Raw genomic sequence first — 21,854 nt, 5'->3', positions numbered from 1 at the left:
TTTTTAGAAACCAGCAAAGGATGACTAAAAACATTATAAAGAGGGGGAAGATAGAGTATGAGAGTAACTAGCAATAATATAAAATCAGACTGTAAAAACCTCTACAGCTATATAAAAAGGAAGAGAGTAGCTAAAGTAAACGTTGGTCCCTTAGAGGATGAGATTGGGGAATTAATCATGGGAAATAGAGAAATGGCAGAGCCTCTAAACAATTATTTTTGATCGGTCTTCACAGTAGAAGACACTATAAACATCCCAATAATAATAGATAATCAAGGGGCTATAGGGAGGGAGGAAATTAAAACAATCTCTATCAGTAGAGAAAAATACTAGGCTAATGGGGCTAAAGACCGACAAGTCCCCTGGACCTGATGGTCTACATCCTAGGGTCTTAAAAGAAGTGGCTGCAGAGACAGTGGATGCATTGGTTGTAATCTACCAAAATTCCCTGAATTCTGGAGAGGTCCCAGCGGATTGGAAAACCACAAATGTAACACCACTATTCAAGAAAGGCGGGAGACAGAAAGCAGGAAACTATCGGCCAGTTAGCCTAACATCTGTCATTGGGAAAATGCTGGAATCCATTGTTAAGGAGGTAATAGCAGGACATTTAGAAAATCATAAGACAATCAAGCAGAGTCAACATGGTTTTATGAAAGGGAAATGGTGTTTGACAAATTTGCTAGAGTTCTTTGAGGATGTAACAAACAGGGTGGATAAAGGGGAGCCAGTAGATGTAGTGTATTTGGATTTCCAGAAGGCATTCGATAAGGTGCCACATAAAAGGTTACTGCACAAGATAAGAGCTCATGGGGCTGGGGGTAATATATTAGCATGGATAGGGGATTGGCTAACTAACAGAAAACAGAGTCGGGATAAATGGGTCATTTTCCGGTTGGCAATCAGTAACTAGTGGGGTGCCACAGTGCTGGGGCCTCAACTATTTACAATCTACATTAATGACCTGGATGAAGGGACCGAGTGTACTGTAGCCAAATTTGCTGCTGATACAAAGATGGGTGGGTTAGCAAGTTGTGAGGAGGACAGAGAGAGTCTGCGAAGGGATATGGACAGGTTAAGTGAGTGGGCAAAAAATTGGCAGATGGCGTACAATGTGGGAAAATGTGAGGTTATCCACTTTGGAAGCAAGAATGAAAAAGCAAATTATTATTTAAATGGAGAGAGACTACAAAATGCTGCAGTACAGAGGGATCTGGGGGTCCTCGTACATGAAACACAAAAAGTTAGCATGCAGGTACAGCAAGTAATTAGGAAGGCTAATGCAATATTGGCCTTTATTGTAAGGGGTATGGATTATAGAAGTAGGGAAGCCACTTTACAAGGCGTTGGTGAGACCGCACCTGGAGTACTGCGTAATTTTGGTCTCCTTATTTAAGGAGGGATATACTTGCATTGGAGGCAGTGCAGAGAAGGTTCACTAGGTTGATTCCTGGGATGAAGGTGTTGATGTATGACGAAAGGTTGATCAGGTTGGGCCTATACTCATTGGAGTTTAGAAGAATGAGAGGGGATCTTATTGAAATATATAAGATTCTGAGGGGAATTGACAGAGTGGATGCAGAGAGGATGTTTCCCCTAGTGGGGGTATCTAGAACTAGGGGGCATAGTTTCAGAATAAGGGGTTGCCCATTTAAGACGGAGATGAGGAGGAATTTCTTCTCAGAGGGTCGTGAATCTTTGGAATTCTCTACCCCGGAGAGCCGTGGAGGCGGAGTCACTGAATATATTCAAGGCGGAGATTGACAGACATTTGAACTACAGGGGAGTCGAGGGGTACGGGGAGAGAGCGGGAAAGTGGTGTTCAGGCCAAGATTGGATCAGCCATGATCTTATTGAATGGCGGAGCAGGCTCGAGGGGCCGATTGGCTGACTCCTGCTCCTGTTTCTTATATTCTTAAATTTACGGCACAGAAGGAGGCCAAGAAAGAGCTCTCCACCCTAATCCCACTTTCCAGCTCTTGGTCCGTAGCCCTGTAGGTTACGGCACTTCAAGAGCATATCCAAGAACTTTTTAAATGTGATGAGGGTTTCTTCCTCGACCACCCTTTCAGGCTGCGAGTTCCAGATCCCACCACCCTCTGGGAAAAAAAAGGTCACTGCAACTCACCTCTAAACCTCCAACCAATTACTTTAAAACCAGATTGGGGAAATGCGAGGCAGATTAAGATGGGTTAGGAGTGCATGTGTGTAAATGCCCCGAGCGTGGTAAATAAGATCTGTGAGCTGCAGGCATAAGTAGCCACATGGGACTTTGATATCCTGGCAATAACAGAGACCTAGCTCAAACCAGGGGAGGAATGGGCACTTCATATTCCTGGCTACAATGTTTTCAGGAAAGATAGGGAAGGAAAAAAAGGAGAGAGTGGCAGTATTGATCAAAGATACTGTTGCAGCACTAGCTGATGTACTTGAGGGTTAAAAGACAGGATCTATTTGGTTAGAATTAAGGAACAATAGAGGAGCTATTACACTGCTAGGTGGGCATCAAATAGCAGGAAGGAGATAGAGGAGAAAATTTGCAGGCAAATTGCAGAAAGATGCAAGAACTTTAGAGTAGTGATAATGGGGGACTTCAAATTATCCAAATATAGACTGAGGAAAATAACAGTGTAAAGGGCAAAGAGGGGGAGGAATTTCTGAAATGTGTACGAGAACTTTCTAGATCAGTGTATTTCCAGCCCAACGAGGAAAGAAGCCATGCTGGATCTGGATCTGAGGAATGAAGTGAGGCGAGGATGTTTCAGTGGGAGAGCATTTGGGGAACAGTGATCACAATGTTATTAGGTTTAGAGTAGTTATGGAAAAGGAGAAGGAACAATCAAATTTGAAAATAATCCCTGATACAAAGATCAGGGACATAATGGAAATGGTGGCTGAGATCGATAATATGCCTGTGGAAGAAGACTCACCTTTTCCCATTTATAAAATCTGTCTGCTTTGATAATCATATCAACCACATTGATATGGTTCCCACGGGCTGCTACCTCTAAGGACGTTTTTCCTTGCTAAAATAAAAGGGGCAAAATCAGATTAATTTCTTAAATAAAATGTTTGAAGTGAAAAAAATTCAACAGTTCTATCAAACAATACTTAATCAATTCAAACAAGGAACTGTATGTTGTAAATGCTAATTCTATTGCCCGTGGAATAAATGAGACTAGTGTCACATCTAATGTCAAAATGGCCAAGAGTGCTTCACACAATCAGTTCCCTTTGGGGAGTGGTGATTATTACATGGCCAAATGCAGCAGTAGTGCTGGACCAACAACACCCCATAATTAGGTACAGAAAATGTTCATCTGTTCCTGCTGAGTCATTGAGCGATTCTTTAGGCCTGATTTTAAACTATCCTCTCTGACAGTAAATGGGCCAGTTTGGGTCTGGCGCTCATTTTATAACCCGTCCCATTTCACTCACCATTGAAGTCAATGGGCATCGACTCGAACCCACCTGATCCACTGGACAATTTAGCGTAAGCGTAACATTTTGATTCTATGAATAAAGTAATGTGGTGATGATGCACAGTGGTGGTGTGTAGTGATAGTACACAATGGTATATAGTGATAGTACACAATGGTATATAGTGATAGTACACAATGGTGTGTAGTGATAGTACACAATGGTATATAGTGATTGTACACAATGGTATATAGTGATAGTACACAATGGTATATAGTGATAGTACACAATGGTGTGTAGTGATAGTACACAATGGTATATAGTGATTGTACACAATGGTGTGTAGTGATAGTACACAATGGTGTGTAGTGATAGTACACAATGGTATATAGTGATAGTACACAATGGTATATAGTGATAGTACACAATGGTGTGTAGTGATAGTACACAATGGTATATAGTGATTGTACACAATGGTGTGTAGTGATAGTACACAATGGTGTGTAGTGATAGTACACAATGGTATATAGTGATTGTACACAATGGTGTGTAGTGATAGTACACAATGGTGTGTAGTGATAGTACACAATGGTATATAGTGATTGTACACAATGGTATATAGCGTTAGTACACAATGGTATATAGTGATTGTACACAATGGTATATAGTGATTGTACACAATGGTATATAGTGATTGTATACAATGGTATATAGTGATAGTACACAATGGTATATAGTGATTGTACACAATGGTGTGTAGTGATAGTACACAATGGTGTGTAGTGATAGTACACAATGGTGTGTAGTGATTGTATACAATGGTATGTAGTGATTGTACACAATGGTGTGTAGTGATAGTACACAATGGTATATAGTGATAGTACACAATGGTATATAGTGATTGTACACAATGGTGTGTAGTGATAGTACACAATGGTATATAGTGATTGTACACAATGGTATATAGTGATAGTACACAATGGTATATAGTGATTGTACACAATGGTATATAGTGATAGTACACAATGGTATATAGTGATAGTACACAATGGTATATAGTGATTGTACACAATGGTGTGTAGTGATAGTACACAATGGTGTGTAGTGATAGTACACAATGGTATGTAGTGATAGTACACAATGGTATATAGTGATTGTACACAATGGTGTGTAGTGATAGTACACAATGGTATATAGTGATAGTACACAATGGTATATAGTGATAGTACACAATGGTATATAGTGATTGTACACAATGGTGTGTAGTGATAGTACACAATGCATTAATAAATGCATCCCGTACCGACTCTTCCTTATGTTCTTCTGCCGACACGGCCTTATAATTACAGTTAGCACCAAGGCGCCGGAGTGCCTGTAAATAAGCATCCAAGGATTCTCCCGCCTGCTGCCTACGGGCAGATAAAAGATGACGTGCAAATACCTCATTTTTGGGTTTAACAAATTTTTTTTACAACGTAGCAATAGCCAATTCATAAGTTTCACAGTCCAAAATATACTTGTACACATCCGGAGCAATGTAGTTGATTAGTATATCCAACTTTAGAGATTGCTGATCCAACACACCCAAAAAGTTTTTAAATGTACGATACCAATGTTTCCATTGATCATCCACTCCTGCAGAATTAGGGTCAGCATTAAATCGTTCCGGTCGAAGATATCGTTCCATTATAGCAAAAGGTTAATAAATTGAAATAAAGTGTAGGTTGCCTTTCAAAAGCTAGGCTTTATTAACCTTAAAAAACCAGCAGTACATATTAAACACCCAGTCTCCACCAAACTGTGGAGAACTGAATTTAAGATGGCCACCACCGGTCACATGACATCAACTCACCAATAAGTTTACAGCATATATCTCAAGGCAGGAAAACAGGCAACCAATTACAATGCTTCTTATAAAACAAGAATAATCACCACACCCCCTGACTATACTGTCGCCTATCACTACCACATTCCTTTTTACTCCCCTCACCTGAATGGCCTCCTATACCATGGTGCCGTGGTCAGTTTGCCCATCCTCCCTGCAGTCCTCGTTCTCATCCATACAGGCAGCAAGTACCTCGTACCTTTTGGATAAGGTCCAGGGCTGAGGCTCCTCCATCACTACATCCTGGGTCCCCATACCTTCCCGACTCAAAGACACACCCTCCTGTCCCTGACCACTGACAAACTCTAAAGTACTACTTAACCTAAGGGGTGTGACTGCCTCCTGGAACAAAGTGTCCAGGTAACTCTCCCCTTCCCTGATGCATCGCAATGTCTGCTCTTCATACTGCAGCTCCACAACTCTGAGCCGAAGTTCCTCGAGCTGCAGGCACTTACCGCAGATGTGGTTGCTCAGGATCTCGTTGGTCTCCACCAACTCCCACATGCTGCAGTTACCACACACCACCTGCCCTGCCATCTCTATCTAACCTTATTTGATTTATATAATTATTAGTTACAGTTTTTATTCGAATGATTATTTTTAGTTTTTATTTTTAGTTTTAATTAGTTAATTTAGTGTGTTATAAATTCAATAAAGTTATAGTAGTTAATACTCTGCCAGTTCTGAATTTAACCCACTCACCTAACTTAAGAGCGCAAAAGAACTGTAATACTCACCAACCAATCACCTACCTGCTGTCCTGTGACGTCACTCCTTGTTTTTAAATCTCCGCTGCTCCCACTCAGGTCGGCGCTGTGTCCTGGGCCTTCTCCGCTACTCCCTTTATGCTGTTCCCGCTCAGGTCGGCGCTGTGTCCTGGGCCTTCTCCGCTGCTCCCGCTCAGGTCGGCGCTGTGTCCTGGGCCTTCTCCGCTGCTCCCGCTCAGGTCGGCGCTGTGTCCTGGGCCTTCTCCGCTGCTCCCGCTCAGGTCGGCGCTGTGTCCTGGGCCTTCTGAGTGCGGTGCATTGAGTGTAAGCAGAGTTTAGTAAGTGGGAGAAAAAGTCATGAAAGTGTATTTACTGAATTTTAGTGAGTGAAAAAGTTAATTGTTTGAAGTAAGTTTAATTTAAAAAAAAATTTTTTTTATATAGAGTAAATTAAGCTGTTGGGGAGTTTAAACCGGAAGTAGAATCCGGGTATAAAAAGGGGCGGGCTTAGTGCGGCAGCGCTGAGTGCGGTGCATTGAGTGTAAGCAGAGTTTGGTAAGTGGGAGAGTTCGGCCAAGTGGGAGGTGAGGGGGGGTTTTTGCTCTGCTTTGCTTCCCACTCTCAGGCTAATCATCCAGCACTGCGGAAGCAGAGCAGCAAGACAATTCAACTGGACAGGCCCCACAGACAGCATTCAAAAGGGAGGTTGGTGATCAGCTGGTTGGTAGGTCCTCTTCCTTCTCTTCTATACCTTTAAGTTGGTAAGTCCTATTAAATAGTGGTGTAATATTATCATCTATATCGGGGCAGAGGGTCTTCATAACTAATAATAAGAAATTTAATTACATAGATATGGGTGAACAGGTGATGTATTACTGTTGCAAAATGTGGGAGCTGGCAGACCCCATTGAGGCTCACGGTGATTACATTTGTGATAAGTGTTTGCTGCTAGAGGAACTCAGGCTCCGTGTTAAAGAGCTCGAGACCGAGCTTCAGACACTGCGACACATCAGGGAGGGGGAGAAGTTCCTGGACTCTATGTTTCAGGAGGTAGTCACACCTATGAAATTAATTAATGCAGATGTAGTCCGTGGTCAGGGACAGGACAGTGTGACTACGAGTGAGGCAGGTACAGGGATCCAGGAGGTAGTGTTGAAGGAGCCGCAGCCCTTGCTCTTGTCAAGCAGGTTCGAGGTTCTTACTCCCTGTGAGGGCAGGAGCGGGGACTGCAGGGAGGGTGAGCAACCTGGCCACAGCACCGTGGAACAGGGGGCCATTCAAATGGAGGGAGTAAAAAGAAATGTTGTAGTGGTAGGGGATAGTATCATTAGGGGGATAGATAGGGTTCTCTGCAGTCAAGAGCGGGAGTCCCGAAGGCGGTGTTGCCTGCCCGGTGCCAGGGTTAAGGACATCTCTTCTGGGCTGGAAAGAAACTTGCAGTGGGAGGGGGAGGATCCAGTTGTCGTGGTCCATGTTGGTACAAATGACGTAGATAGGACAAGGAAGAAGGTTCTGTTAAAGGAGTATGAGTAGCTAGGGGTCAAATTAAAAAACAGAACCTCAAGGGTAATGATCTCTGGACTATTACCTGAGCCACGAGCAAATTTGGCTAGGATAAATAAAATTAAAGAGTTGAATGCGTGGCTCAAAGACTGGTGTGGGAAAAATGGGTTTTGCTTCTTGGGGCACTGGCACCAGTACTGGGACAAGAGGGAGCTGTTCCGTTGGGATGGACTTCACTTGGCCAGTGCTGGGACTAGAGTCCTGGCGGATCATATAACTAGGGCTGTAGAGAGGGCTTTAAACTAATTAGTGGGGGGGAGGTTTCTAGAGAGAAAATAATAAAAATGACAACAGAGGTCATAGACTTAAGTAGCAGTGGGGGAATTAAAAAACAGAACGTGTCAGGAAGGGACAGAAGGTATGGCGTAAAAGGTAAAGTAGTAAAAGGGGAAAAAACAGGAACTAAGTGTCACAAAACATATTTGAAAGTTCTTTATCTGAATGCACGTAGCATTCGTAACAAAATGGATGAGTTAATGGCACAAATAACTACATATGGGTATGATCTTGTCGCCATTACAGAAACATGGCTGCAGGGTTACCATGACTGGAAATTAAACATACCAGGTTATTTAACAATCAGGAAGGACAGGCAGGAAGGAAGGGGAGGTGGGGTGGCTATGTTAATAAAGGAAGGAATCACTATAATAGAGAAATTATATTGGGTCAAAGGAGCAGGATAGTGAAACAGTTTGGGTGGCGATAAGGAATAATAAAGGGAAAAAAACACTAGTGGGCGTACTCTATTGGCCTCCGAACAGTTGCAACTCTGTTGGACGGAGTATTAATCAGGAAATAGTTAAGGCTTGTAATAAGGGAACAGCTATAATTATGAGGTATTTTAACTATCATATTAACTGGACAAATCAAATTGGGCAGGGCAGCCTTGAGGATGAGTTCATTGAGTGTATTAGGGATGGGTTTCTTGAGCAGTATGTAACTAAGCCAACCAAGGGGCAAGCAACCTTAGATTTGGTCCTGTGTAATGAGACAGGATTAATTAAAAATGTCCTAGTAAAGGATCCCCTTGGAATGAGTGACCATATTCAATTAGAGGGTGAGAAGATTGGATCTCAAACAAGCGTGCTGAGCTTGAATAAAGGAGACTATGAGGGTATGAGAGCGGAATTGATTAGAGTGGACTGGGAAAATAGATTAAAGGGTAAGACAGTACATGATCAGTGGTGTACATTTAAGGAGTTATTTTACAACTTCCAAAAAATATATATTCCACTGAGGAAAAAAGGGTGTAAAAGAAAAGATAGCCATCCGTGGCTAAGTAATTAAGGATCCGACTAAAAACAAGGGCATATAAGGTAGCCAAATCTAGTGGGAGGTTAGAAGATTGGGAAGTCTTTAAAAGACAGCAAAAAATAACTAAAAGATTGATTAAGAAAGGGAAGATAGATTATGAAAGTAAATTAGCAAAAATTATAAAAACAGATAGCAAAAGTTTCTATAGTTATATAAAAAGAAAAAAGGGTGGCTAAAGTAAATGTTGGTCCCTTAGAGGATGAGACCGGGAAATTAATGGTGGGAAACATGGAGATGGCAAAAACGCTGAACAAATATTTTGTATCAGTCTTTACAGTAGAGGATACTAAGAATATCCCAACACTGGACAAACAGGGGACTCTAGGGGGGGGGGGGAGCTAAACACGATTAAAATCACTAAGGAAGTGGTACTTGGTAAAATAATGGGACTCAAGGCGGATAAATCCCCTGGACCTGATGGCTTACATCCTAGGGTCTTGAGGGAAGTGGCAGTAGGGATTGTGGATGCATTGGTAATCATTTTCCAAAACTCCCTGGACTCAGCAAAGGTCCCGGCGGATTGGAAAACTGCTAATGTAACACCCTTATTTAAAAAGGGTAGTAGGCAGAAGGCTGGAAACTATAGACTTGTTAGCCTAACATCTGTGGTTGGTAAAATTTTAGAGTCCATTATTAAGGGGATAGTAATGGGACATTTGGATAAACATAATTTAATAGGACAAAGTCAGCATGGTTTCATGAAGGGGAAGTCATGTTTGACAAATTTGCTTGAGTTCTTTGAGGAAGTAACATACAGGGTGGATAAAGGGGAACCAATGGACGTAGTGTATTTAGACTTCCAAAAGGCATTTGACAAGGTGCCACACAAAAGATTATTGCTCAAGATAAAAAATCACAGGATTGGGGGTAATATTCTGGCGTGGGTGGAGGATTGGCTCTCTAACAGAAAGTAGAGAGTTGGGATAAATGGTTCATTCTCAGACTGGCAATCAGTAACTAGTGGTGTTCCGCAGGGGTCAGTGCTGGGTCCCCAACTCTTTACAATCTATATTAACGATTTGGAGGAGGGGACCGAGTGTAACATATCCAAGTTTGCAGATGATACAAAGATGGGAGGGAAAGTAGTGAGCGAGAGGACATAAAAAACCTGCAAAGGGACATAGACAGGCTAAGTAAGTGGGCAGAGATTTGGCAGATGGAATACAATACTGGAAAGTGTGAGGTGATGCACTTTGGCAGGAAAAATCATAGAGCAAGTTAATATCTTAATGGCAAGAAACTGGAAAGTACTGTAGTACAAAGGGATCTGGGGGTCCTGGTGCACGAAACTCAAAAAGTTAGTATGCAGGTGCAGCAAGTGATCAAGAAGGCCAATGGAATGTTGGCTTTTATTGCTAGGGGGATAGAATATAAAAACAGGGAGGTATTGCTGCAGTTGTACAAGGTATTGGTGAGACCGCACCTGGAATACTGCATACAGTTTTGGTGTCCATACTTAAGAAAAGACATACTTGCGCTCGAGTCAGTACAAAGAAGGTTCACTCGGTTAATTCCGGGGATGAGGGGGTGGACATATGAGAGGTTGAGTAGATTGGGACTCTACTCATTGGAGTTCAGAAGAATGAGAGGCGATCTTATTGAAACATATAAGATTGTGAAGGGGCTTGATCGGGTGGATGCGGTGAGAATGTTCCCAATGATGGGTGAAACTAGAATTAGGGGGCATAATCTTAGAATAAGGGGCTGCTCTTTCAAAACTGAGATGAGGAGAAACTTCTTCACTCAGAGGGTGGTAGGTTTGTGGAATTTACTGCCCCAGAAAGCTGTGGAAGCTACATCATTAAATAAATTTAAAACAGAAATAGATAGTTTCCTAGAAGTAAAGGGAATTAAGGGTTACGGGGCGCGGGCAGGAAATTGGACGAGTCTAGGTTCGGAATGGTCGTGGCCCTGTGAGTAGTGGAGCGGGCCCACAGGCCGTGTAGCCTGGTTCTGCTCCTACTTCTTGTGTTCTAATTCTGTTAGATTTCAGGAGATGGTTTTATTCCTGTTCCTGGCTGGGGTGGAGATCGCCTTTATAGAAGGTAAGTACTGTAGAAAATATAGGGACAGAGTGATCTCCTGGACGAGTTTCGATCGCCTAGATGGGTCGGAGAGGAATTTCCCAGATTTTTTCTCCCAAATTGGCCATTGGGTTTTTTTATCTGGTTTTTCGCCTCTCCCGGGAGATCACATGGGTTCGGGTGGGATGGAGAGTGATAGTAAATTTGAGGTTAGGATCAGATCAGCCATGATCTTATTGAATGGTGGAGCAGGCTCGAGGGGCCGATTGGCCTACTCCTGCTCCTATTTCTTATGTTCTTATGTTCTCCGCTGCTCCCTTTATGCCGCCGCCTCTTCCGCGCCTTCAGGATGACTTCCTCTCTCCTGGTGACAGTTCATGTGCCCTTTCTGCCCACCCCCCTCTGGTGCTTGCTGTAGGTATCAGGATACAGCCCCAGGCTGCTCACCTACCTGCAGTGGTGACAAAGCTGCTGGAGAATACTCCCACAACTCAGAGCCCTGAGGCAAGGGCCACCTCAGTCCCAAGAGGCCCATACCTCAGCTGTTGGGTTCCATGGCCCTCGGGTATCACCTTGGCTAGCACCAGGATAGGTTTGGGAACAGCACAGGTGGTGAAAAGAGCACATTCTGTAACTATACATGTGCACAGTAAAACCACTGTGATAGGAAAGGTGTCTGTTGTTTGTAGTTTTGTCTTGACAGGATGTTTGGAGGTCAGTTTGCAGTGAGACACACCATTCTTTCTCTGCCTCCTACTGAACCGTTGCTTCTTAACCAGACCCCTTGAGACATCAAGTGGACAGTGCAGTCTGTAGACTCTGGTGGTAGGGTCTCTCCTAGTTGTTCTGCTTCTCCTATATGCAGCCTAATCCTGTGTGCATCTCCCTTTTCCCCTTCTGCCTCTATTATAAGGACATACCTCGGAATGTCCACAGCGAGTCCCATGGTGAGGGCTGCATGACAGACGGCTGTGAAGCAGAAGATTTCCCGCCTGAAACTTGCTGAAAGGAGACCCGCAGAATCCGCTCTTGCTCCACAGCTGGGAAAAAAAGTTTCTAATCACTCCCGTCAAAGCTGATGTTTTATTTATAAACATTTCTTGAATTCTAGACCATTAGTATTGAAAGCACTTTGATACGGAGTTTAAACATATTGGTTACTTGTGGCGGCCAAGCGTTCATAGTGACGTCGCTTTTTGATCCTTTGATGTTGGCTCTTCCTATCATTGTGAAGCAGAATTCACCAAGCATTGGATTGTTCACCCGCTAATAGTGAGCTGGGTTTAGACCGTCGTGAGACAGGTTAGCTTTACCCTACTGATGATGTGTTGCTGCAATAGTAATCCTGATCATGGTTACCATGAGGCAGGCAGTTAGTACAGCAGCCAGAAACTGATCAAGGCTAACCCAAGGAGCTGACGGGAATCTGTTCATAGCAGCACCAGTATTAGCAGTACTGGGTATAACATTGTTGGCAATGTTTGTACATGTGAAATATTGCCATAGGTTATGAAGATATAAATATTCACGTCTTTTAATGTAGGTCAAAAATGTTTAATATCCAACATTTGCTGCTGGTTATCTGTGTGCCTTGCCAGATGTTGACTTTGAAATTAGAACTGGGTCGATCAGTAGAGGCTTCAATTTTCCTTTATTATGGAGAAGATCTTGCTTTTCGTCTCCTGTGTCAATGAAGTACAGTCTGACGTCAGTCTTTCCAGACTCCAGCACATCCTGTCTTGACAAGTCCTGCAGGTACTTTCCCCTTTTTTTTGAAGAGCTTAAGTCTGCTGTAAATGTTGGCATTTCTGGGGCTGCCCCTTTGACTCTCGTTGCCCTGCCATTTGCAGATCGTGTGCCACCAGCCAATTCTACCGGGATTTAGCCAGTTATCTCTCCAGTGTATCTGAGCCCCCCCCCCCCCCCAATGTTGTGGAATTTGGGGCCCTTTTAATATATTATAGGTCATCAGCCTGAATTTTATCACATGCCTCCCTTTTAAGTTTCAATTTAGTTTTAATCTCTCTATTTATCCAATGGAACAGTTCCTTTCTCGCTTATAGGAATATATTTATTTTGCACTCTCTCCATCTCCTGTTTGAAGATTTTCTGCTGCTGATTGGTCAATCAGTTTGCTAACATTTCGGAACGGTTAATTTGCCCGGTTCCCTTCCCAGCTCACGGAACTTTTCCACTCCAGTCCAGCACCTGTGCCTTTAACTCATTATCCTTTTCTATTCGAACATTGATGTGTTGTGGTTGCTATTTCCCAATTATTCTCCTACTCCCATTGATCTAGAAGGTAGTCCTGGATACATTCTAATAAATGCTCCCCACTCAGAGTTGTTGAACAGAGTTGTACGAGGTGCAGACATTGCGATGCATCAGAGAAGGGGAGAGTTACCTGGACACTTTGTTCCAGGAGGCAGTCACACCCCTTAGGTTAAGTAGTACTTTCGAGTTAGTCAATAGTCAGGGACAGGAGGGTTTGACTGCAAGTCAGGAAGGTATGGGGACCCAGGATGTAGTGATGGAGGAGCCTCAGCCCTTGACCTTGTCCAAAAGGTACAAGGTACTTGCTGCCTGTATGGATGAGAACAAGAACTGAGGGAGGATGGGCAAACTGACCACGGCACCATGGTATAGGAGGCCATTCAAGTGGGGGGGGAGTAAAAAGGAATGTGGTAGTGGTAGGCGGCAGTATAGTCAGGGGGATAGATACTGTACTCTGCAGCCACGACAGGGAATACCGAAGGCTGTGTTGCCTGCCCGGTGCCAGGGTTAAGGATATCTCCTCGCGGCTGGAGAAGAACTTGGAGTGGAAGGGCGGATCCAGTTGTCGTGGTCCACGTAGGAACCAGCGTCATAGGTAGAACTAGGAATGAGGTCCTGCTGAGGGAGTTTGAGGAGCTAGGATCAGAATTAAAAAGCAGAACCTCAAAGGTAACAATCTCTGGATTGTTACCTGAGCCACGCGCAAAGTGGCATAGGGACAAACAGATTAGAGGTATAAATGTGTGGCTCAAAGAGTGATGTGGGAAGAAGGGGTTTCAGTTCATGGGGCACTGGCACCAGTACTGGGGGAAAGAGGGAGCTGTTCCGTTGGGACGGGCTCCACTTAAACCGGGCTGGAACCAGATTATTTTGGTAGGAAAAATACAAAAGCAGAGTGTTTTTTAAATGGTGAGAGATTGGGAAATGTTGGTGTTCAGAGGGACCTGGGTGTCCTTGTACATAAATCACAAAGTTAACATGCAGGTACAGCAAGCAATTAGGAAAGCAAATGGTATAAGAACATAAGAAGTAGGAGCAGGAGTAGGCCATACGGCCCCTCGGGCCTGCTCCGCCATTCAATAGGATCATGGCTGATCCGAACCTAGACTCGCGTCCACTTCCCTGCCCTCTCCCCGTAACTCCTAATTCCCTTATCTGCTAGGAAACGGTCTATCTCCGTTTTAAATCTATTTAATGTTGCAGCTTCCACAGCTCTCTGGGGTAGCAAATTCCATAGATTTACCACCTTCTGAGTGAAGAAGTTTCTCCTCATCTCAGTTTTGAAAGGGCAGCCCCTTATTCTAAGATTATGCCCCCTAGTTCTAGTCTCATCCATCAGTGGAAACATCCTCACCGCATCCACCCGATCAAGCCCCCTCACAATCTTATATGTTTGGATAAGATTGCCTCTCATTCTTCTGAACTCCAATGAGTAGAGTCCCAACCTATTCAACCTTTCCTCATACGTCAACCCCCTCATCTCTGGAATCAACCGAGTGAACCTTCTCTGAACCGCCTCGAGAGCAAGTATATCTTTTCTTAAATATGGAAACCAAAACTGCACGCAGTATTCCAGGTATGGCCTCACCAATACCCTGTATAACTGAAGCAAGACTTCCCTATTTTTATACTCCATCCCCCTTGCAATAAAAGCCAAGATTCCATTGGCCTTCCTGATCACCGGCTGCACCTGCATACTAACTTTTTGTGTTTCATGCACCAGGACCCCCAGGTCCCTTTGTCCTGTAGCACTTTGCAGTTTCTCTCCATTTAGATAATAACTTGCTCTTTGATTTTTTCTGCCAAAGTGCATAACCTCACACTTTCCAATATTATATTCCATCTGCCATATCTCTGCCCACTCACTTAGCCTGTCTATGTCCTTTTGCAGGTTTTTTATGTCCTCCTCACTCAGTGCTTTCCCTCCCATCTTTGTATCGTCAGCAAACTTGGATATGTTGCACTCGGTCCCTTCCTCCAAATCATTAATATAGATTGTAAAGAGTTGGGGTCCCAGCACTGACCCCTGCGGAACACCACTAGTTACTGATTGCCAGCCCGAGAATGAACCATTTATCCCAACTCTCTGTTTTCTGTTAGGTAGCCAATCTTCCACCCATGCCAGTATATTACCCCCAATCCCGTGATTTTTTATCTTGATCAGTAATCTTTTGTGTGGAACCTTGTCACATGCCTTTTGGAAGTCCAAATACACTACATCCACTGGTTCCCCTTTATCCACCCTGTATGTTACGTCCTCAAAGAATTCGAGCAAATTTGTCAAACATGACTTCCCCTTCATAAAACCATGCTGACTCTGTCCTATTAAATTATGTTTATCCAAATGCTCTGTTACTGTTTCCTTAATAATGGACTCCAACATTTATGTAGGCCTTTATCACAAGAGGATTTGAGTATAAGAGTAAAGACGTCTTACAGCAATTATATAGGGTCCTGGTGAGACCACACCTGGAGTATTGTGTACAGTTTTGGTCTCCTTACCTAAGGAAGGATATACTTGCCATAGAGGGAGTGCAACGAAGGTTCACCAGACTGATTCCTGGGATGGGGGGATTGTCCTATGAGGAGAGATTGAGTAGACTAGGCCTATATTCTCTAGATTTTAGAAGAATGAGAGGTGATCTCATTGAAACATACAAAATTCTTACAGGGCTTGACAGGGTAGATGCAGGGAGGATGTTTCCCCTGGCTGGGGAGTCTAGAACCAGGGGTCACAGTCTCAGAATAAGGGGTCGGCCATTTAGGACTGAGATGAGGAGAAATTTCTTCACTCATCTTTGGAATTCTCTACCCCAGAGGGCTGTGGGGACTCAGTCATTGGGTATATTCAAGACAGAGATCGATAGATTTTTGGATATTAAGGGAATCAAGGGATATGGGGATAGTGCAGGAAAGCTCTCCTCTGCTAAAACTGCCCACTATTCCGGGAACATCCTGGAATGCAAAGATAACCCCTGGCTTTTCTTCTCCACTACAAACTGCCTCCTTAAACTCCTCTCCCCGGCCTCCATCACCCTCACCTCCAAGAGGTGCAAGCAGGTTATGGACTTCTTTATCACTAAGATTGAGACCTTCCATTCAGCTGCTTCTGCCGCTTCTCTCTGCCTCTTCCCCTAGCCCACCGGGCCAAACTTTTCCTAAGGTTCCTCCCTGCCCTAACCCTGAACTTGCATCTTTCTCTCATTTCTCTCCCATCTCCCCTCATGCCCTCTCCGAACTCATCTTGTCCATGAGACCCACTTCCTGCTCCCTCAACCCTATTCCCACCAAATTGTTGACCACCCGCCTTCTCTTCCTGGCCCCATGTTAGCTGATATTGTTAATGGTTCTCTCTCCTCAGGTACTGTCCCCCTCCCATTCACATCTGCTGTCATCACCCCCTTCCTCAAAAAATCCAACACTGACCCCTCTGTCCTTACAAACTACCGCCCCAACTCCAACCTCCCTTTCCTCTCCAAAGTCCTTGAACATACCGTCACCTCTCAAATCCGTGCCCATCCTTCCTGGAACTCCATGACTGAATCCCTCCAATCAGGTACACGCCACTGCCATAGTACCGAAACGGCTCTTATAAAAGTCACAAATGCCATCCTATGTGACTGTAACTGTGGTAAACTATCCCTCCTCGTCTTTCTTGACTTGTCTGCAGCCTTTGACATGGTTGACCACTCCATCCTTCTCCAACGCCTCCCCTCTGTCGTCCAGCTGGGTGGGATTGCCCTCGCCTGGTTCCATTCTTATCTATCTAATCATAGCCAGAGAATCACCTGCAACGGCTTCACTTCCCACTCCCGCATCGTTACCTGTGGAGTCCCCAAAGGATCTATCCTTGGCCCTCTCCTATTTCTCATTAATATGCTGCCCCGCAACAACATCATCCAAAAACACATCATACTCCACATGTACGCTGACAACACCCAGCTCTACTGCATTACCACCTCTCTCGATCCCTCCACTGTCTCTAAATTGTCAGACTGCTCCAGTACTGGATGAGCAGAAATTTCTTCCAACTAAATATTGCAAAGACCTAAACCATAGTCTTCGGTCCCTGCCACAAACTCCGTTCCCCAGCCACCGACTCCATCCCTCTCCCTGGCTACTGTGTAAGGCTGAACCAGACTGTTCACAACCTTGGTGTCATATTTGACCAGAGATACATACATAGATACATAGAAGATAGGAGCAGGAGTAGGCCATTCGGCCCTTCGTGCCTGCTCCGCCATTCGATGAGATCATGGCTGATCCTTTAATTCAGTATCCCGTCCCCGCCTTCTCTCCGTAACCCTTAACCCCTTTTGCCCGTAGAAATATATCTAATTCCCTCTTAAATATATTTAATGAGCTGGCGTACACTGCCCTCTGTGGCAATGAGTTCCACAGGTTCACCACTCTCTGAGTGAAGAAATTCCCCCTCATCTCTGTCCTAAATGGTTTAGCCCTTATCCTTAAATTATGTCCTCTAGTTCTGTTCTCACCCGCCAAGGGAAACATTCCTTCTGCATCCAGTCTGTCTAGACCTGTCAGAATTTTATACACTTCTATGAGGTCCCCTCTCAATCTTCTAAACTCCAGTGTGTACATCCCTAAACTACATAGTCTCTCCTCATAGGTCATTCCCGCCATTCCTGGTATCAGCCTGGTGAATCGCCGCTGCACCCCCTCCATGGCAAGAACATCCTTCCTCAGATGAGGCGACCAAAACTGTACACAGTACTCGAGGTGTGGTCTCACCAGTGCCCTGTACAGCTGCAGCAAGGTATCCCTGTTCCTGTATTCTAACCCTTCCGCCCTTGCTTCAGCTCATCTGCTGCTGAAACCCTCATCCATGCCTTTGTTACCTCTAGATCTGACTATTCCAACACACTCCTGGCCGGCCTCCCAACTTTACCCTCCATAAACTTGAACTCATCCAAAATTCTGCTCGCGCCCAGTCCCGTTCACCCATCACCCCCTGTGCTCACGGCCCCGTGCCCTAACTCACACCCAGTCCCGTTCACCCATCACCCCCTGTGCTCACTGCCCCGTGCCCTAACTCACACCAAGCCCCGTTCACCCATCACCCCCTGTGCTCACTGCCCCGTGTCCTGACTCACACCCAGTCCCGTTCACCCATCACCCCCTGTGCTCACTGCCCCGTGCCCTAACTCACACCAAGCCCCGTTCACCCATCACCCCCTGTGCTCACTGCCCCGTGTCCTGACTCACACCCAGTCCCGTTCACCCATCACCACCTGTGCTCACTGCCCCGTGTCCTGACTCACACCAAGCCCCGTTCACCCATCACCCCCTGTGCTCACTGCCCCGTGCCCTAACTCACACCCAGTCCCATTCACCCATCACCCCCTGTGCTCACTGCCCCGTGTCCTAACTCACACCCAGTCCCGTTCACCCATCACCCCCTGTGCTCACTGCCCAGTGTCCTAACTCACACCCAGTCCCGTTCACCCATCACCCCCTGTGCTCACTGCCCCGTGTCCTAACTCACACCCAGTCCCGTTCACCCATCGCCCTGTGCTCACTGCCCCGTGTCCTAACTCACACCCAGTCCCGTTCACCCATCGCCCCGTGCTCACTGCCCCGTGTCCTAACTCACACCCAGTCCCGTTCACCCATCACCCCCTGTGCTCACTGCCCCGTGTCCTGACTCACACCCAGTCCCATTCACCCATCACCCCCTGTGCTCACTGCCCCGTGTCCTAACTCACACCCAGTCCCGTTCACCCATCACCCCCTGTGCTCACTGCCCCGTGTCCTAACTCACACCCAGTCCCGTTCACCCATCACCCCCTGTGCTCACTGCCCCGTGTCCTGACTCACACCCAGTCCCGTTCACCCATCACCCCCTGTGCTCACTGCCCCGTGTCCTGACTCACACCCAGTCCCGTTCACCCATCACCCCCTGTGCTCACTGCCCCGTGTCCTGACTCACACCCAGTCCCGTTCACCCATCACCCCCTGTGCTCACTGCCCCGTGTCCTAACTCACACCAAGCCCCGTTCACCCATCACCCCTGCGCTCACTGCCCCATGTCCTAACTCACACCCAGTCCCGTTCACCCATCACCCCGTGCTCACTGCCCCGTGTCCTAACTCACACCCAGTCCAGTTCACCCATCGCCCCATGCTCACTGCCCAGTGTCCTAACTCACACCCAGTCCCGTTCACCCATCGCCCCCTGTGCTCACTGCCCAGTGTCCTAACTCACACCCAGTCCCGTTCACCCATCACCCCCTGTGCTCACTGCCCCGTGTCCTAACTCACACCCAGTCCCGTTCACCCATCACCCCCTGTGCTCACTGCCCCGTGTCCTAACTCACACCCAGTCCCGTTCACCCATCACCCCCTCTGCTCACTGCCCCGTGTCCTAACTCACACCCAGTCCCGTTCACCCATCACCCCTGTGCTCACTGCCCCGTGTCCTAACTCACACCCAGTCCCGTTCACCCATCACCCCTGTGCTCACTGCCCCATGTCCTAACTCACACCCAGTCCCGTTCACCCATCACCCGTGTGCTCGCTGACCTACATTGGCTCCCGGTCTGGCAACACCTCAATTTTAAAATTCTCATCCATGTTTACAAATCCCTCCACGGCCTCGCCCCTCCTTATCTCTGTAACTTCCTCCAGCCTACAACCCTCTTGAGATCTCTGTGCTCTTCCAATTCTGGCCTCTTGTGCATCCCCGATTTTAATCCCCGCACCATTGGTGGCTGTGCCTTCACCTGCTTAAGCCCCAAGCTCTGGAATTCCCCCCAAAACCTCTCCGCCTTCTTCACCAAGTGTCACAATGTTAGTGGTCTCACTAATGGCAGTTCCCGAGATTGACTGGAATGCTACAAAGTACCAGCTGGGGGCAATAATGCATTCACCACAAGGCACAATCCTGAGCTGTAGTCAGAAAATCTACAGCAAATATGTTCCTCTAAAATCCCAGATGTCAAATCAAAATTGAGGATATTGAGGTGAACAAGGAAATGAAAATACTGAAGGAGAATAAGATCTGCAGTCACCTGATCAGCTAGTTTTAAATTTACACCTGCTATCAGGATCATTTCGGCAATGGCCTGCCTTCCATTCTCTGCTGCGATGTGAAGTGCTGTCTGCTGCCTCTGTGGGAAAATCATTTGCAACTCATTAATACAAATCATCACAAACTATCTCCTCATGTGATGGTCCAAGGCACTCGAGTGTAAATAGTGTGGAGCCAACAGCAGTATTACTTCCCACATCCAGAGTGCTCCTCATGGGGAACAGAACAACTCTGCTTTAAACCATGGGCAGGGGAAGGCGGCACAAACCAGAATCTTTGGAAAAAGGAATTGTGCAAAGGATCAGAGGAGACAAATATTACACCCTGTTCAAAAAGGGGCAAAGTTGAACCAGGAAATGATAGGCCAATTAGTCTTAACCTATTTGTGGGTAAACTTCTAAGATCCATAATAAAGGATGAAATGAGTGAACCCTTAGAGGCACAGACTGATGGGAATCAGGACAGACTGCGCTGAAACAGCTGCATTAAATATTATTGATGTCACAGGCTGTGGGGAACTTTATTCAGACAGCCTTTCATAAGTTGCCACATTAGGAACATATTACAAAAACTAAAGCACTTGGTATTAGAGGGAATTAGCTTAATGGATAATGGGATGATTAAAGGGCAGTATGACAAAAATGAAGCATGTTAGATGATGCATTGGTCCCTCTATTGCCGGTTACACACAGAGTTAAAGTCAGTTGCGGCCAGCTGTTAGCCTTATGACTCATCGAGCAACCAATTCAAAGTATTTGGGTCCGGTCAATAAATCAAGTCGTCTCATTCAATTCCTAACACCCGAATGATTGACATCTTGGGGTAATGATTTACAACTGAGGTATGGTGGGGTGCGCTGGGGTACAATGGTGTGGGGCCAAGGGAGCTGTGGGGGGATATGGGGTGCGGGAGGGGCACTGGGGTGCGGGGGCACAGGTGTGTTGGGGTGCGGGGGCACAGGTGTGTTGGGGTGCGGGGGCACAGGTGTGTTGGGGTGCGGGGGCACAGGTGTGTTGGGGTGCGGGGGCACAGGTGTGTTGGGGTGCGGGGGCACAGGTGTGTTGGGGTGCGGGGGCACAGGTGTGTTGGGGTGCGGGGGCACAGGTGTGTTGGGGTGCGGGGGCACAGGTGTGTTGGGGTGCGGGGGCACAGGTGTGTTGGGGTGCGGGGGCACAGGTGTGTTGGGGTGCGGGGGCACAGGTGTGTTGGGGTGCGGGGGCATCTCTTTAACTTCCTCCAGCCCTACAACCCTCCAAGAACTCGTTCCTCCAATTCTGACCACTTGTGAATCCGCCACTCCTTTCGCTCCACCTTTGGTGGCCATGCCTTCGCTAGTCCATCCCTCTCCTTGGCAACTGTCTGAGGCTGAACCAAACTGTTTTCAACCTTGGTGTTATATCTGACCCTGAGGTGAGCTTCCTACCACATATCCGTGCCATCACTAAGACCACCTATTTCCACCTCCGTAACATCACCCGACTCCTCCCTTGCCTCAGCTTATCTGCTGCTGAAACCCTCATCCATGCCTTTGTTACAACAACTTTTGTTTAGCGTAGTAAAATGTCCCAAGGCACTTCACAGGTGTATTATAAGACGAAATATTTGACACCAAACCAC

At 46.0% G+C, this 21,854-nt stretch overlaps 1 protein-coding gene across 2 annotated transcripts in view; it reads right to left on the bottom strand.

Annotated features, from left to right (window-relative positions):
* The window catches only part of ankdd1a (ankyrin repeat and death domain containing 1A), a 162,493-nt gene that overhangs the window by 65,299 nt on the left and 75,340 nt on the right, over positions 1-21,854 (bottom strand). The window contains exons 11-12 of one of the 2 annotated variants that reach the window (XM_085968937.1): positions 20,218-20,316; positions 2,931-3,026 (exon numbers count right to left, since the gene is read on the bottom strand). In XM_085968937.1, coding sequence (XP_085825063.1) covers positions 2,931-3,026; positions 20,218-20,316 — 195 coding nt within the window. The remainder of the gene's footprint in view (positions 1-2,930; positions 3,027-20,217; positions 20,317-21,854) is intronic. The other variant, XM_085968938.1, reaches the window with a different exon arrangement.

This window comes from Somniosus microcephalus, chromosome 27 (assembly GCF_052327205.1).
Source record: "Somniosus microcephalus isolate GS21.2 chromosome 27, FLI_Smic_1.0, whole genome shotgun sequence".
NCBI lineage: Eukaryota > Metazoa > Chordata > Chondrichthyes > Squaliformes > Somniosidae > Somniosus > Somniosus microcephalus.
Note: the sequence above shows the minus strand (reverse complement) of the source record. Positions and strands in the feature narration are given on the sequence as shown.